The sequence below is a fragment of the Ursus americanus genome, chromosome X, assembly GCF_024610735.1.
Source record: "Ursus americanus isolate L20-20 chromosome X, mUrsAme1.1.p, whole genome shotgun sequence".
Taxonomy (NCBI): Eukaryota; Metazoa; Chordata; class Mammalia; order Carnivora; family Ursidae; genus Ursus; species Ursus americanus.
In genome coordinates, this window is record NC_142164.1 from 16,468,001 (window position 1) to 16,483,105 (window position 15,105).

The window sequence follows — 15,105 nt, forward strand, 5'->3', positions numbered from 1 at the left end:
ATTGAAATTCTGTTCTCTCTCACAAGAATGTTTTCCTCTTCTCTGTTTTCTTTGTTTTCAGTTTTCTTTAGCTATAATTGACAAATAAAATGATAGGATATTGAGGGACGCCTGGGTGGCTCGGTCAGTGAAGTGTCTTCCTTTGGCTCAGGTCACGATCCCAAGGTCCTGGGATCGAGCCCCACATCCATCGGGTCCCTGCTCAGTGGGGAGCCTGCTTGTCCCTCTCCCTCTGCTGCTCCCCCTGCTTGTGCTCATGCTCTCTCTCTCTCTCTGACAAATAAATAAAATCTTTTTAAGAAATTATAGAATATTGACAGTGTACAACGTGATGGTCTGACATATGAATACATCGTGAAAGGAGTCGCCCAATCGAGTTAATGAACACATCCGTCACCTCACCTTTGTTCAGAGAACATTTAAGTCCTACTGTCTTAATCTTTCAAAAATACTTGTGTTTTTTTTTAATGATTGTGTTTGAACTTTCAATAGGAAATAAGATGATGTGCCTTTTGTATCTTTGTGTGTTCTAGAATTCCTCCCCAGACAGCTGCCTGTTTCCTGAGCGTCGTTACCTGACCAGCCGCAGGGATGAAAGTTTTTGAGTTGATAGGAGGGATGTTCATCCTCATCTCTCTGTTTCCGGCCTGTGCCGCGCAAAGTCCAATGACTGTCCTGTGCTCCATAGACTGGTTCATGGTCACCGTGCACCCCTTCATGTTGAATAATGATGTGTATGTTCACTTCCATGAGTTGCACTTGGGCCTGGGCTGTCCTGCCAACCACGTTCAGCCACACGCCTACCAGTTCACCTACCGCGTTACCGAATGCGGCATCCGGGCCAAGGCTGTCTCTCTGGACATGGTTATGTACAGCACGGAGCTGCACTACGCTTCGAAGGGGACCTCTTCGAAGTACATGATCCCAGTGTCCTGTACTGCTCCCCAACGGTCCCCGTGGCTCACTCCGCCCTGCCCCCTGAGGGGAGCCAGTGAGACGGGCACCACAACCCAGGACGGCGAGGCAAGCTACGACGTGTTCACCTTGTCGCAGTCCAGCCAAAGGCCCAACTGCGACTGTCCACCTTGTGTCTTCAACGAAGAAGACGGTGCCCAGGCCCCACGGCACCAAGCGGAGGCTCTGGAGGGCCAGCTGGCGCAGCCGTCTTCCTTCGTGGATATGTCCGAAGATTGGTGTCTTCGCTCCGACGATCTCATTGAGTCCATGTGATCCCCGGGTTTGGGGTCTCCTGTAGATGCTTTTTTTCTAACATTAGTATATAATATTTTCTAATCTCAGACAAATTTAAGTGTTTTGGTAGCCCCCTTCGGAGCTCCTTTGAGAGAGGGCAGCTCGTGATAATTTCATGAATAAAGCTTTTTTATATTTTTATATCTTTTTTAAAAAATAAAATTTTGATGGCATAAATACATCAGTTCAGCATTTTTATTTAATAAACACATAGATAACTTTTGCTGTGGGCCAGACACCGTTCTGGGGGCTTTACAAACGTTAGTGCCTGGTCTCTTCCATCTAGGATGATTGAGCGCTCCTGGAAGGCCCCCAATGGAATCCCTCCCTCAGTGCCCCCACTTCACTGACGCTCCGTACCGCCCACCCTAGCACGGGGCCTCGCACCTTCTTAGCCTGATCAACGGCTGTAACACTTTCCATTCATGGGAGACATAGACGCCACTAGTGACTCAGAAACCACCAGTGGGTCTAAGAATTACTCAAGTCACATCCCACCAACTAGAAGGTAAGCTCCTGAGGCCAAGGGCTGGATCTTCTACTTAGTCACAGACTGATGGCACTTTGGAAGGAATTTTGTTCCCTGACTTTTGTGATCAGAAGTGTCTCACCCAGGTTTGGCCTATCCATTAGCTTTCTCAAACCCTCGGAAGGGCAAAGGTGAGTAAATGTATTCAACAAATACTGATGAATGCTGCTATATTTCACGTACCAGTCTAGGTACTGAGATGCGACAGTGAATAGAAACTGAGCCTCAGGGGCTTCTGGGTGGCTCGGTCGTTAAGCATCTGCCTTTGGCTTGGGTCGTGATCCTGGGGACCTGGGATTGAGTCCCGCATCGGGCTCCCTGCTCAGTGGGGAGCCTGCTTCTCCCTCTCCTGCTCCCCCTACCTGTGCTTTCTCTCTCTCTCTCTCTCTCTGTCAAATAAATCAATAAAATCTTGAAAAAATAAAACAACAAATGCCATGAAAAAACTTGAAACCAGGTAATACGGGAGAAATTGGAGAAGGGGTCAGAGTAGTCAGGGACTCTGAGGACTCGTCATTTGAACCGAGTCTTGATGTGAAGAAGGAGCCAGACCTGGGATGATCTGCGAGAACTTTCCAGATAGTAGAAGCATCTTGTGTAATCTTCACTACAACCTTGATTCATTGTACAAGTAAGGAAACTGAGGCACAGAATGATTAAGAAGCTTGCCCAAGGCCACACACCTGTTAAGAAGCAGACAGTGTTAGCACGATCTGCACGATACCATACACAATGTGCGTGATATGAGACTCCTTCAGCAGGTGAGGGAAATTCAACGTCTTAGTCTGTTCAGTCTGCTCGAATGAAGTGCCATAGACGGGGGGGGGGGGCTTATCAACAACGGGCATTTATTTCTCATGCATCTGGAGGCTAGAAAGTCGAGATCAGGGTGCCTGTACGGTCACGTTCTGGTGACACACTCTTCCGGGTTGCAAACTGCTGTCTTCGGATTGTGTCCTCACATGGCGGAAAGACAACGAGAGAGTTCTCTGGGGTCCCTTTTATAAGGCACTAATCCCATGCCTGAGGGCCCCCTCTCACAGCCTCATCACCTCCCAAGGGCCCTACCTCTTAATGCCATCACATTGGGGGTTAGGATTTCAACACATGAATTTGGGGGGCACACATTCAGTCCACTGCAATCATGGTAGTTGAAGAAAAAGCTCATTTAAAAAGCTCCTGCCCCCTTCGGGCGCCTGGGTGGCTCAGTCGGTTAAGCCTCTGACTCTTGATTTCAGCTCAGGTCATGATCTCAGGGTCCCAGGATCGAGCCCCGGGTCAGGCTCTGTGCTCAGCACAGAGTCCGCTTGTCCCTCTCCCTCTCCTCCTCCTCCTCTCTCTCTCTCTCAGATAAATAAATAATCTTTAAAAAAAAAAAAAAGCTCCTGCCCCTCCCTTTCGGGGTCCCGAAAACAGTCTCTTCATTCAACAGACGTTTCTTGAGCTTGCCCTATGTTCCAGGCATTATGTTAGACGCTGAGCAGGCACTGGTGAACAAAACCAACCAATCGGGAGGAGGCAAGTAAGGAAGCCTAGGGAACTGAGGCTATTCGAGCCCAGAGAAAGCCTGTGTAGATGATATGAGCTGTGGCCATCAGAAGGACCGCAAGTAGTTCAGTCCAATACGATGGTGGCAGTCGATGGTAGCAAGTGGTGAGGTTAGAGAAGCAACAGCGGACAAGACCCTGCGAAAGAGAACCAGAGCTTCCCTCCCTCGTCCTCTCTTCAGAAGCTTACAGGTTATAAAACACTAAAACACATAGAAAGAACTCAGCACACAGCCAACGCTAGACACATTAGACCCGGGCTGCCATGTATGGGTTGTGCACCTCACGAAGACAAGGAGCACTTTTCACTGAGTCACCCCCTGGGGTTATGTAATGTATCAGCCTCGGAGGACACTCAAGACCTACGTGGTAAAAATAGTTGTTACCGCGTGCCAGACACCTGATAGGCATAATCTTACTTAATCCTCACAACAGTTCCGCGAGAGGAACATTATTTTCTCTTGTTTTATAGATGAGGAAACAGGCTCAGACGAATGGAGGCTGTGCAGTGAGTGAGCAATGTCATTCGGATTCAGACCCAGCTTTGTCTGGCTCCAAAGTCCGCTTTCCCCCCACTCTATTCAACACTTCCTCCCAGAGAAGAGACGCTCCTGGTTGGGTTGGAAGATCCAGGAAGATCTCCTGGTAGAGGTGGGCCATGACTCCACTCTTGGAAAATGAGGAGGATTTGGCCAAGCAGACAAGAGGGTGGGGGGGAGCAGACTGTTGGACACAGTGACACTGGGGGGCTATTGCTCTAACCGCTTGAGGCGAGAAGAGATGAGTAGAGCAGGTGGGGGAAGGACTCGACATGTAGGCAGAGACGAAAACGAGAGCCATTTAGAGTGAAGAACAGCAAGACTTCAGCCCTTTTAGCCTGCACAATGGTTACGCGTCTATATAAGCCCCAGGCATGATTAAGAGATCAATCGAATAGTGCCCGCAAATTTGGATCTGGAAGACTCCAGAGCAGAGAGAGCAGGCTTCACAGGGCATAAGCCTTGAGCTAAATCCTGACCTGACTGTGAAAAAGAAGGACTGAATCAAAGAAGGTGTCACCATTTCGAGCCCTAAGAAGCTCAGAAGACACAGTAAGCTCTGGATTGAAGTAAGGCAATTGGAGGGTAGAGGCCAGGGGTGAAGATGAGTCCAGGTTGGACATGTTGAGTTGGGCAGATGATAACAACATGCCAGTGGCTAGGACCAGGAGTCAGCTCAAGAAATCGGAAGGGGTCATCACTGGGAGATACAGGCTTGGAGAGGTCACGTGCACACAGGCAGGTAGGACCACTGCGGCAGGATTCCCTAACACTCAACATTCAAGGCACAGTTAGGAAAAGAAGCAGATACGTCAAAGGAGACAGAACGGAAGTGATCAAGAGGTGAAAGGAGAAGTGCGACTCGTGAAAAATCTCATTTTTCCATAAAATCTCCAGGGAGGAGAGCTGGGTGGGCTCTGTCTTCCAGTGCAACAGATAAGTCAAGGCGGGGGCAAGCCTGGTCGTCGTGGAACTGGGAGCCTTTGAACTGGGCTTTAAATCGGAGCATATCATTAGGTGAAGTTGGACGGGAAGAGCATTCCAGGCAAAGGAAACCACGAGAACACACATGCAAACATATAATTAGGCATAACTTCCCAAATTCCAGGTGTACCCTGCACGTGTTCCCTTGGGTGCACCTCACCCATTTCGGCTGCATGTTTGGTCTTCTCCACTTGGCTGTATGTTGCTTGAGCATGGGGGACCCTCGCCTATTCGTCTCTCTCTTTGGTCGGCCTTTCTCTTACGTAGCACTTGGTAGGCGCTCAATCCAGTTGACTGACTGATTGATACCGAGGATCATAAGTGTAGGAGCCATTCCACAGAGGGGAAGAGAAAACTGCTGTAACCACCCCAGAAATACATGTCGAATTGGTCTAATTTATGGACCTTTTGAAATGCCAACACTAAACGAGTATTTCCCTCCCTCATGGTGGTAACGTTCACTCCATTTTTAAGGTGACGTGACTTCTGAAAGAAAATCTACCACATAGTGTTAATCATTTTATCTGCAATAAGAGGAAGAAATGTTTTATTGCCGCCAAAAGAAATGAGCATTTTCATCTTTCTTTCCATCTCTGGGAAAGCCAGAAATGTCTGAAACCATTTGTTATGGTAATCGCTTGTCAAATATTTAAAAATTAGAGCCGTGGGGCGCCTGGCTGGCTCAGTCAGAAGAGCATCTGACTCTTGATCTCGGGTCAGGAGTTCAAGCCCCGCGTTGGGTGTAGAGATGATTTAAAAATAAATTAGAGCCATAATCTGTACACTTAAACAAGAGTTAAAATGGCAAATATTATATTTATTTTAACACAATTTTTGTAAATCACACACAAAAAATCAGAGCCATAATGAGATTTTTCGTCCATAAAAGGAGACTCAAAGTAACATTAAAATTTTTATTCTTGTAACCTGAAAATAGCAAACCAGATTTTTTTAAGTGTGTAAATTACATGTAAATGTTAAGGGCAAAAAGTCTTTTATCCCTAATTTTAAAATAATAGTGCATTTTGGAGATGCACGTTAAGTACCCCCACCCCTCCACCTGTCCACTAATAATGGTAGCCTGGTCAAGCATTAGACTAAGCACAGCACTGTGCTCTCTCTCTCTCTCTCTCTCTCTCTCACACACACACCATGTTTATAAGAAATGCATTATGAAGGGACAAGTGTTTATTATAAAGGGAAAGCTTTCACAGAAACCTACTTTAATTCTAATTAGTATTAATCCCTATGATTGATGTCTATGATACCTCATTAAAATTGTATCAATAGGGGAGTCTGGCTGGCTCTGTTGGAAGACTGGGTGACTCTTGATCTTGGGGTTATGAGTTCGAGCCCCACCTTGGGGTGTAGAGATTATTTAAAAAAATAAAATTTACCAAAAAATAAATTGTAATGAACGTTTCCAAAAAAGAGAGAAAGAGAGAAGGGGGGAAGAGAGGAGTTGGGCTTGAGAGAGAGGGAGAGAGAGAGAGACTTTCAGTTTTGTGATTTTTCTCCAACTTTTTCAAAAGAAAACATATTATTGGGTCAAAATTTGGCTTATAAGCTTAATGTTGGTTGTTCAATTACAAGATCTTCTGTATTAGTTATCTATTGCTCAGCAGCAAATCACCCCGAACCACAGCCATTTGTGATCTCACAGCATCTGTGGGTCAGGAATCTGGCAGGACGGAGCTGGGGCTTCTGGCTCAGGGCCTCAGGACGCTCACTCCCGGTCAAGCCCTCAGTGCAGCTGCGCTCATGTCAGGGCTCAATTGGGGTTGGAGAATCCACTTCCAAGCTCAGCTCCCCCCTTTTGGCCTCTCCACAGGCTGCCTGTCTGAATGTCCTCGTGATACGGAAGATGGAGGTGATGACAACAGTCATGATGGTGGTGACGATCACGATGACAGAAAGGACGGGGAGGGCAGGGCAGGGCAAGCAAGAGAAGAGAGAGAGCCCAAACTAGATGCCACAAGCTTGTTGTAACCCAATCTCAGAGGTGGCACCTCATCCCTCCTGCCATGTTCTATTTGCTAGAAGCAGTCCCCACGGCCGGCCTGGAGGCGATGACACACAGGTGGGAATACCAGCAGGTGGGGACCCTTGGGGACCATCACACTGGCGAACCACAAGTACAACTTTCTTCAACGTATCTATGTAAATGCAATGAACGGCAGGACATGACACGTCGCCTTGGTGAGTTCCATTTTCCTTCTCCAGGGAAAACAAGTCCTACGAGCTGCAGGTTACAGGCCTGACTGACCAACCGGTGGAAAGCATTCCAGAGGAAGCTCCCATTTGTTGTTAGAAGAGGACGTTGATGAAGACAGTTAAAGCCAAAAGGAAAAAAAGCATAAAAGGTAAATCGAATAATAGAAATGATGATACTGGGTAGAAATTCTAATGTAGTGTCCAGTGTTACCCATGTTAGTGATAACAATGCCGTAACGGCCAATTCAGAGGCCAACCATCTTCTAATGTCATTGGGAGTGGGGGTGGGGAGGTGGGGGAATGGGAGAATGTGTGTGTGTGTGTGTGTGTGTGTGTGTGTGTAATGTGATCCAGCTTCAAATTATCGTCCAGCTTCAAAATCAAGAGGCAGGGGGCTTTGTTCATTGACTTCATATTATTAGTAGTAACGCGGTCCTTCCCATCACTGACAACTTCTATGTGTTTGCCTGCCTCTCACCCAACTCCCAACCACCTGGCTTGGCCGTTCCTTGGTGACGTTCCTGCAACTCACCTGGAAGGGTGACGCGCGAAATCCAAGTAGCTGGCCGACTATCAACCAGCACTAGCTGAGGGGCTGGCTGGGTAAGAGCAGGGGGAGGATTGGGGGCGGTTATTCCTAAACAGGTTTCAGGAAGGGAAGGGACAGGCTGGTCCTTCCCTGAGTGGCTTTGTCAGCATTCGTTTGTAGATGTTCTCTGACTGGGAAGGGGGACTCGCTCTGAGTCAGAGAAGCAAATGCCAGGACCAGTTTTCAAACGTAAAGGAACATACAAAAATCCCCGCCAGCTGTCTAGAAACTAGTACCATTCGAAGGCACTTACATTCTACAGCTACGAGGAGGAATATTTAAATTACCCAAGCTATTTTCAATGTTATTTTAACTTTGTCACGCACACCCTATTCTATAAACACCATGCTAATGTAAATTATTCACCTCTTAGAGTTACTTCAAAATTTTTGACTTTTGGCCAAATACCTATTTCTTTCTATCAAGAATTCTTTTAAGTCGTAAGCCTACAACTTCAATACACACGCATCTTTAAAAGAAAAGTTTATTTTCCAAGTAATGCCCATAGAATATTTGGTCTGTTTTCTAAGCAGCGTTTACGTGTCAAGATACTAAAAGAAAGCCAGTGTGGGGAGAGAAGGACCAAGTCCCATAGAGGGAGTGAGACTGGTTTCTTTGCGGTGAGAGGAAGCCCAACCCTCCCAACTACAAAGGGTGGGTCAGCTTAGGGACAAACTGACCCAAAGTCAGCCTCAATGACCTTCCCACACCAACTCCCTGGAATAATTTACAGTCTGCAATCAAAATAAAAAAATCTTTGCAAAAATCTGCCTTTTTTAAAATGACCCAAACTACAAATTAATTCTCGTTTTCATTTCATATTTCATCTGCTGAAATTCTGCCCCACGAGGGTGGAGAAGTCACAGCCTTCTGATTATATTCAGAGGTACCTTAGCTGTACGTATGTTGTGATACTTGGGTGACTCCCTGGAACTCCGGGAACATTGAAGCTGCCCGCGTTACTTTCCATGTTGTTTTAACTTCCTGAAAATATTTGATGACAATTTTTTTAAGGAGCTTGTGAAAATTAACATACTCCAGTTTGAAGGTCTGCCACCACCCCAAAACGGCTAGCGTCGGGCTGGAAGGTGTGTCTGTTCGTCCCTCTGTTCCGTCAAATCAGCACGTGGTAAGGTTTCTGGATTCTTTCGAAGAATTTGTTTTGCCTGATATCGACTGGTATTTTAAAACATGTGTATGAGTGATTTAACAAGAAATTGATTAACTTTAAAGGCCAGTCAAGTCCTAGTTGGGGGATGTTTTGGTGTGTGCACGTGCAGCGTGGGAGAGAGGGAGGAAGTGGGGGGGAGTTGGGGGGGAGAAAGAGAAAGGTTGAGAAAGCAGCTGAAAAAAAAAAAAGCTGAGCTCAGCGGCGCCTGGGTGGCGCCCTCGGTTTAACATCTATCTGCCTCTCGGTTTCAGCTCAGGGTCCTGATCTCAGGTCGTGAGATTGAGCTCCACACTGGGGTCCCTGCTCAGCCTGGAGTCTGCTTAAGTTTCTCTCCCTTGGGGCGCCTGGATGGTGTGGCCGGTGGCTTAGTGGGTTAAGCGTCCGACTCTTGGTTTCGGTGCAGGTCATGATCTCAGGTCGTGATCTCAGGTTATGATCTCAGGGTTGTGGGATGGAGCCCCCCACGTGGGGCCCTGCACTTACTGTGACGTCTGCTTGTCCCTCTCCCTCTGCTCCTCCCCTCTCTCTGCGCTCTCTCTCTCTAAAATAAATAAAATTTCTCTTAAAAAGTTTCTCTCTCCCTCTGCTCTTCAGGGCTCTCTCTTTCTATCTCAAATAAATAAATATAATTTTTTAAAAGCCTAGCTCATCTCCTGAAGCATAATAGGCATCAAATACAACAAGACGGTATTTTTCCATCTTTTCTCTCCCCTACTAAGAACACTCTTTCCTGCGTGGCGTGGAAACTAGCACATTCCCATTACGCAGGTCATCTAGGTTTGCCATCGGTCAGAGTTTGTAGTTACCATGTAAGCCAAGTCAATGTGTTGCAAACACTGTTTTCATTACATCATGTCCCTACTCAAGGCCCTTTAAAGCCTTCACATCATCTTGCAACCAAAGCCAGAACTCCTCTGCCTACTTGCCGGCCCCCCGTAATCTATTTGTTCTAGATTGGATGGACACTATTTGTCCAGCCCAATCTCCAGCTAATTCCCCAGTAGATATCCTCTGTCCAGCTCTTCTCTGACTCCCGGCCTCTGAGCACACGGTGTCCCCCATTCCAGCCAAGCTCCACCTTCGTTCAAGGACCAGCTTGAAACTTAGTTTGAAAAGCATAAAACAATGATGATAGTATTTCGGGAGAGGGTTTGCACTGAGTAGCTGATTTTATTATTATTATGAAAGGAGATGTGTTTCGGGATGTTAGTCCCAGGGGCACCAAAGGCCACCTAAGCCAGCGGTAAAGCCATAAGCTCTACCACCCACAGAACACCTTCTGGATCCCTCCACTTCCTCTTGGCCCCACTCGGGGATGCTTTTGTCTGATGAACGTGTATTGGAGACCAACTGATGGTGCAAAGCAATTGTGCAAAGTGCTGAGAATCTACCCATAGACAGACGCGTCCCATCCGCCAGAGCTTGCTGTCTGCTGAGAAGAGACTCAGAATAACTAACTCTACTAATGTGCTGGGACAGCACAGGGCAGAGACACTTCACTCCGAGGTCATGTGTGAAGGCTTCAAGGAGGAGGTGGCCTTTGAGCTGGGCCTTGAGGGATGAGGAAATGGGAGGAGCAAACATTCCTAGCAGGGGAGCGAAGAAGGTGCGGCGGGAGGGTGGGGGCACAACCGAGGGGCAGATTGGAGCCAGGCTGAAGAGGGCCTTGAAGGCCACTTTCAAGGGTTATGTTTTTAGTTGTGTGATTTTTGTGCCAAGGATTAAGATGCTCGGAATTGTGCTTTCAGAGCAGAACTTAGGGGACCACCAGGAGGGGGCGAAACTCAGCTGGAAGACCAGTGGGCATCCTGAGAAGGTGACCTTGGCGACCCGGTGGCACAGATGGCTGGTTTGAACTAAAAGGCAGGAGGAAAAGGATTTGGTTTTCTTTTTTCCCTTCCTTCCTTCTTTCCTTCCTTCTTTCTTACCCTGCTTGCTTGCTTGCTTGCTTGCTTTCTCTCTCTCTCTCTCTCTCTCTTTCTGCCTCTCTTTTGCCCTCACTCTCACTCTCCACCTCACTCTTGTCTCCACTGGGGCCTGTCTCTGGCCTAGACGTTCCCCAGGGAACTCTGAGCTAAGGAAGCTGCCGAGCCCTGGGTTTAGGGCAAATTCGAAAACTGGAAAGTGGGTCCACATCCCCAGCTCTATTCCCTGCTGCTGGATGGGTCTCCCTCCACTCAGTAACTACTACAAAATCCCACCTGATCTTAGACCCAAGACTTATTTTAGGAGACAGGAAGTAAAAGAAATGACATTTTCCACCAGTCCTAGAAATTCTGCCTATTAAGTCTTTTTTTTTTTTTTTTTTTTTTTTTTTTTTTTTTTTTTTTTTTTTTAGTGCAAATGGTTATGCGTTAGGTTCTGGGACAAGGAGAGCTGCCAGGGAGTCCTGGGGAGCTCAGTGTTAACGGCTTTAATGTAAATGCGGCAACTATACATATTGACTTTCCCTCCTTCCCTATTTCAACAAAGTATTTCACGGTTTGGAAAACACATCTCGGTTTGAAACAAAGATAGCACCCCTTAGCACCCTTCAATTTCCTGTTCCCTCCTCCTCCCTCTACCCAGCAAGAGGAGCTTTCCATTTCTGTAGCGAGATCCTCAAAGTGAGGTCATTTGCACTTGGCCCAGCATGGTGCTTTCTTACGGGACCTCCTTGGTGCTGGTCACTTTGGGGCTTTAAAAAAAATGTTTTTTTTAATAAATGGAGCAACCAACTGTCCAAATGCACTTCGGCCTCCCTGAACACCATTACGTTTGATATGCTGGCATGGATCTGCACTGGGTTCTTTTTTCTTCTCTCTTTTTCATCATTAGGGAAGGCTCAAGGAAAGTGCTAGAAGTGTAAGGTTAAAGACTGATGATCATAAGGTTTATAGTGAAAGCAAGTGACAAGAGATGGGTTTTCTGTCTCCTTGCCCCTCTCATTGCATTTTGCTCGGTCAGTTCATACTCTGCACAGAGGAGAGGGAGTCAGGCTCATTTATACGACAGTGACACTGTAGGGCCAGCACGGAGTAGGGAAGGAGGCCACCCTATGCCCCTTCCCTGTGGCCTTCCTTTTGCGCAAAGGTCCGATCATTTCTGTCATCTGAGACAGTCTTAGATTTAATGGGCAAAACTCCAGGAATAATTAAGACAATAATAGTACACACCCAATAAGAAAAACATGCCGTGTTTAAAGAAGAAATCCCTGCAGCATTGAAGGTTGTGATTCTTCGTCTTGGAGGATGGAAAAGAGACCTTGAAATCAAAAGCAACAGCCATCAAGGATTTACTAAGCTCCTCTTTGGCAGAAAGGAAAAATGTACTAATTCATTCTACTTTTTCCTGGTGAGATCATGGGGGTGGGAGAAGCTAAGATTTGAAAATTTTCCCCCAAGTTCGAAGTTTTGCAAAGAACTACTTTTTTTTTTATCAAAACTAATTTCAGAAAGTGCCACAAAAATTACCAAAGGGCACTATCTTTTTTGTTTAATCTGACGGTTGGGCAAGCATTTTTCTATTATTGCTGCTCACAACTAGCCTTTTCTTGAACCCTGGAAAAAAAAAAGCCTTTACAAATAACACAGTAGAAGCTTCATAACACGATTCCAGTTGTTTTCTTTCTGTTAAATCTGTAACTCTATCCTGATTTTATCTCTCTGAAGACTTCTGGATATTTACAACATAAGGAAAGTCTTGTTTCCCTAACTCAAGGCCTCCATGAAAAACATAATCATAAAAGACATTTTTATTTAAAATAAAAATGCTAAGATCTAGAAATTTTCTCTCCAATTTAAAAAAAGACTCTTCCACTCAACTCCCTTCTCTAGGACCTATTTCCAAACACTCATTGGCAATTGCTTTTCAGAAAACACTTTCCAGAAATTATTCCAAATACGTTGCTGTGCGCAACTTTCTTGCTGAACGTCTCCAGTCTGGAGCTAATTTCTTTTTCTCAGCTGCACTTTCAGACCCTTCAAAGCTATTGTTAAATTCTCCTCCCTCGGCTGACTGTCATTATTTCTTAGCAAGGTAATTTCTGAATGCTGCGTCCAAGAATCTAGGAAGAAAAAAAAATATATATATATACTGTTTTCCTGAAAACACTTGTTTGGAAATGGTATTTTCGAGAGGACAAAAATCAGAGGCCGGTGTCCCTTTCCTTTGGGGGTCCCGGTTGCCCAGTGAGAAGTTGCCTCAGTAGCGCGCGGAGGGCTTCCCCGACGTCCCACTGGTGAGCCGGGGCAGGGTTCTAATCCCAGGACGAGTTTCTAAGCACTCCGTAGGGCAACTTCTGTCCTGCGAGTTTTGTCAAGTTGTGAAGGGCCTACTGAAATGAGAAGCCATTTGCAGAATTAGGGTTTGCTTCAGAGGTCCTAACAAAACCAAAGAAAATCCTGGAGACATCATATTTGAAAAGTATTTGAAGATTGTTCACTTAAGTAAATACTTAAGCCTGCCCTCCCTTTCTGCGGCCTGGAGCCGTGTTACTCACCCTCAAAGAATTCATCAATATTCAACTGGCTCTCTAATTTGCTGATGTAGCAAAGAGAGTTTAATAAAGAAAGCTGTTGCAATTTTTCTTTAGAGGACGTGCCACAGACTCGACTTTTGTCTTACGGTGTTGGAATCTTCTGCCCTTCGACTCGTCTAGGTGGGGAAATAAATGCTTACACGCAGCTGGATGAACCCAAGCAAATTTACCCACGAAGCCGAGCCTTAACGGCCCAGAGAAGTCTTTCACCCCAAGGACACTGGAGCTTTATAAATGATCTATCCGAGGATTTAGAAGCTTGTTCGGTCACGTCTGACAGCCCGGCAAACTTTCAGCCTGTCCACGAAAAGTTCTGAAGACTGTAATAGGGAAATTGTAGTTCAGTCATGAGTTTTCAGCGCCCGCCGAAGTCGTGCAAGTCACTGCAGTTTTAAAACCCTTCCTGAAAATCCCACCTTCGTCGTTAAATCTTTTTGGTTAATTTTTTAAAAACGCTCGGCAGACCTCGGCAGACTGTACTCTCCCTCCCCCGACCTCTGAATTTAAAAAAAAAAAAAAAAAAAAGCCGCAGACGCCGGCGAAGGCCGCGCAGCACTTGCAACGCCTTAGGTCTGCGAAATCGCCCTGGCAAAGAAATTAAGATATTTTTTGCATCGGATCTACAGAAACATCACAGTAAAACGCATGCGAGAGTTAAGTAGCTCAAGAAACTCGAGAGCGCCGAGCACGGCGGAATCCGTGGTGCTGTTTTCGTGTACTGATGTCGTCCGTGCGTGTGTGTGCGTGCGTGCGCGTGTGTGCCACTGTTGCATTTTCTTTCAGCACCTGATTTTTTTTTTTTCAGCGGCCGCGCGCTCTCCTCCACTACCCGGCGCGCAGGCGGGGCGCAGGGCGCAGGGCTCAGGTCCCAGGCCGCCACAGCCTCGTCCTCCCCCGGGGAGCGCGGGGGACTCAGAGCGCGGCTCTGCTCCCCGCGGCCCCCCGCTCTCCCCTGCGGCGCAGGCAGCGGGGCGCGGCGGAGCCCACCCGGCCCCAGCGATCGCGCCGGGCAGCTCCTCCGCCGCGCGGTGCGCCCGGCTGCCCACCTGCCCCGAGGACCCCGGGGCCCCGCCCGGCCTGCGTGCGGTGCCCGGGGCTGCGGCCGCTGTAGGCCGCGCTACCCACTGCCCTTCCCGTCCCGGGCCCGCTCGCACGGAGTCCTGCTTGCCGGCGGTTTGTGCCACCCGGGACGGGGAGAGAAAAAGCAGCCGTGCTCATTTTCTTAGACAGCGTTTAGGCGCTAATTCATAAGGGGTGTCTCACAGAAGTTTTATAATGACATTTTGCAAACACGCAGGAAAGTTGAAAGAACAAGACGAACGTGTTTACCGCCCTCCCACCCCAGCCTGGCTATAACAACTGTTACCCCATTGCAACACTTGCTTCCTCTGTGTGTGTGTGCGCGTGTTAGCTGCATCGTTTGAAAATTGCAGACATTTCACCTCTGCACTTCAGCGCGCATCTTCTAAGTGTAAGGACGTCCTCCTACTTCTCTTCAACTCCATTCTCCCACCTGAAGAAATGAACCCTCCGTCCCTAACCGCCTCTAGCACCCACAATAAGGACTCTGCCCCTCCGGTTTCCCCACTTCAGTCTTAAAATCAGTTTCCCTTCTTGGAATGGGGCTTGGGTGGACAAGCGCTCCCTCCCTCCGTGCTCTATTCCCCCCCCCCCCCCAGTGCGCACGGCCAGCCAGTTCGGGGCTCGCCTCGTGCCAAGGGCCTCTCTCCCTGAGGCTTGGCCGGGTGGCTAGGGCAGGGGA

General features: G+C 47.4%; 1 protein-coding gene across 1 annotated transcript; it reads left to right on the plus strand.

Annotated features, from left to right (window-relative positions):
• The first annotated feature begins 591 nt into the window (after window positions 1-591).
• On the plus strand, window positions 592-1,230 carry PLAC1 (placenta associated 1). The gene has a single exon (XM_045789545.1). The coding sequence runs from the start codon at window positions 592-594 to the stop codon at window positions 1,228-1,230; it is 639 nt and encodes a 212-aa protein (XP_045645501.1).
• The last annotated feature ends 13,875 nt before the right edge of the window (window positions 1,231-15,105 follow it).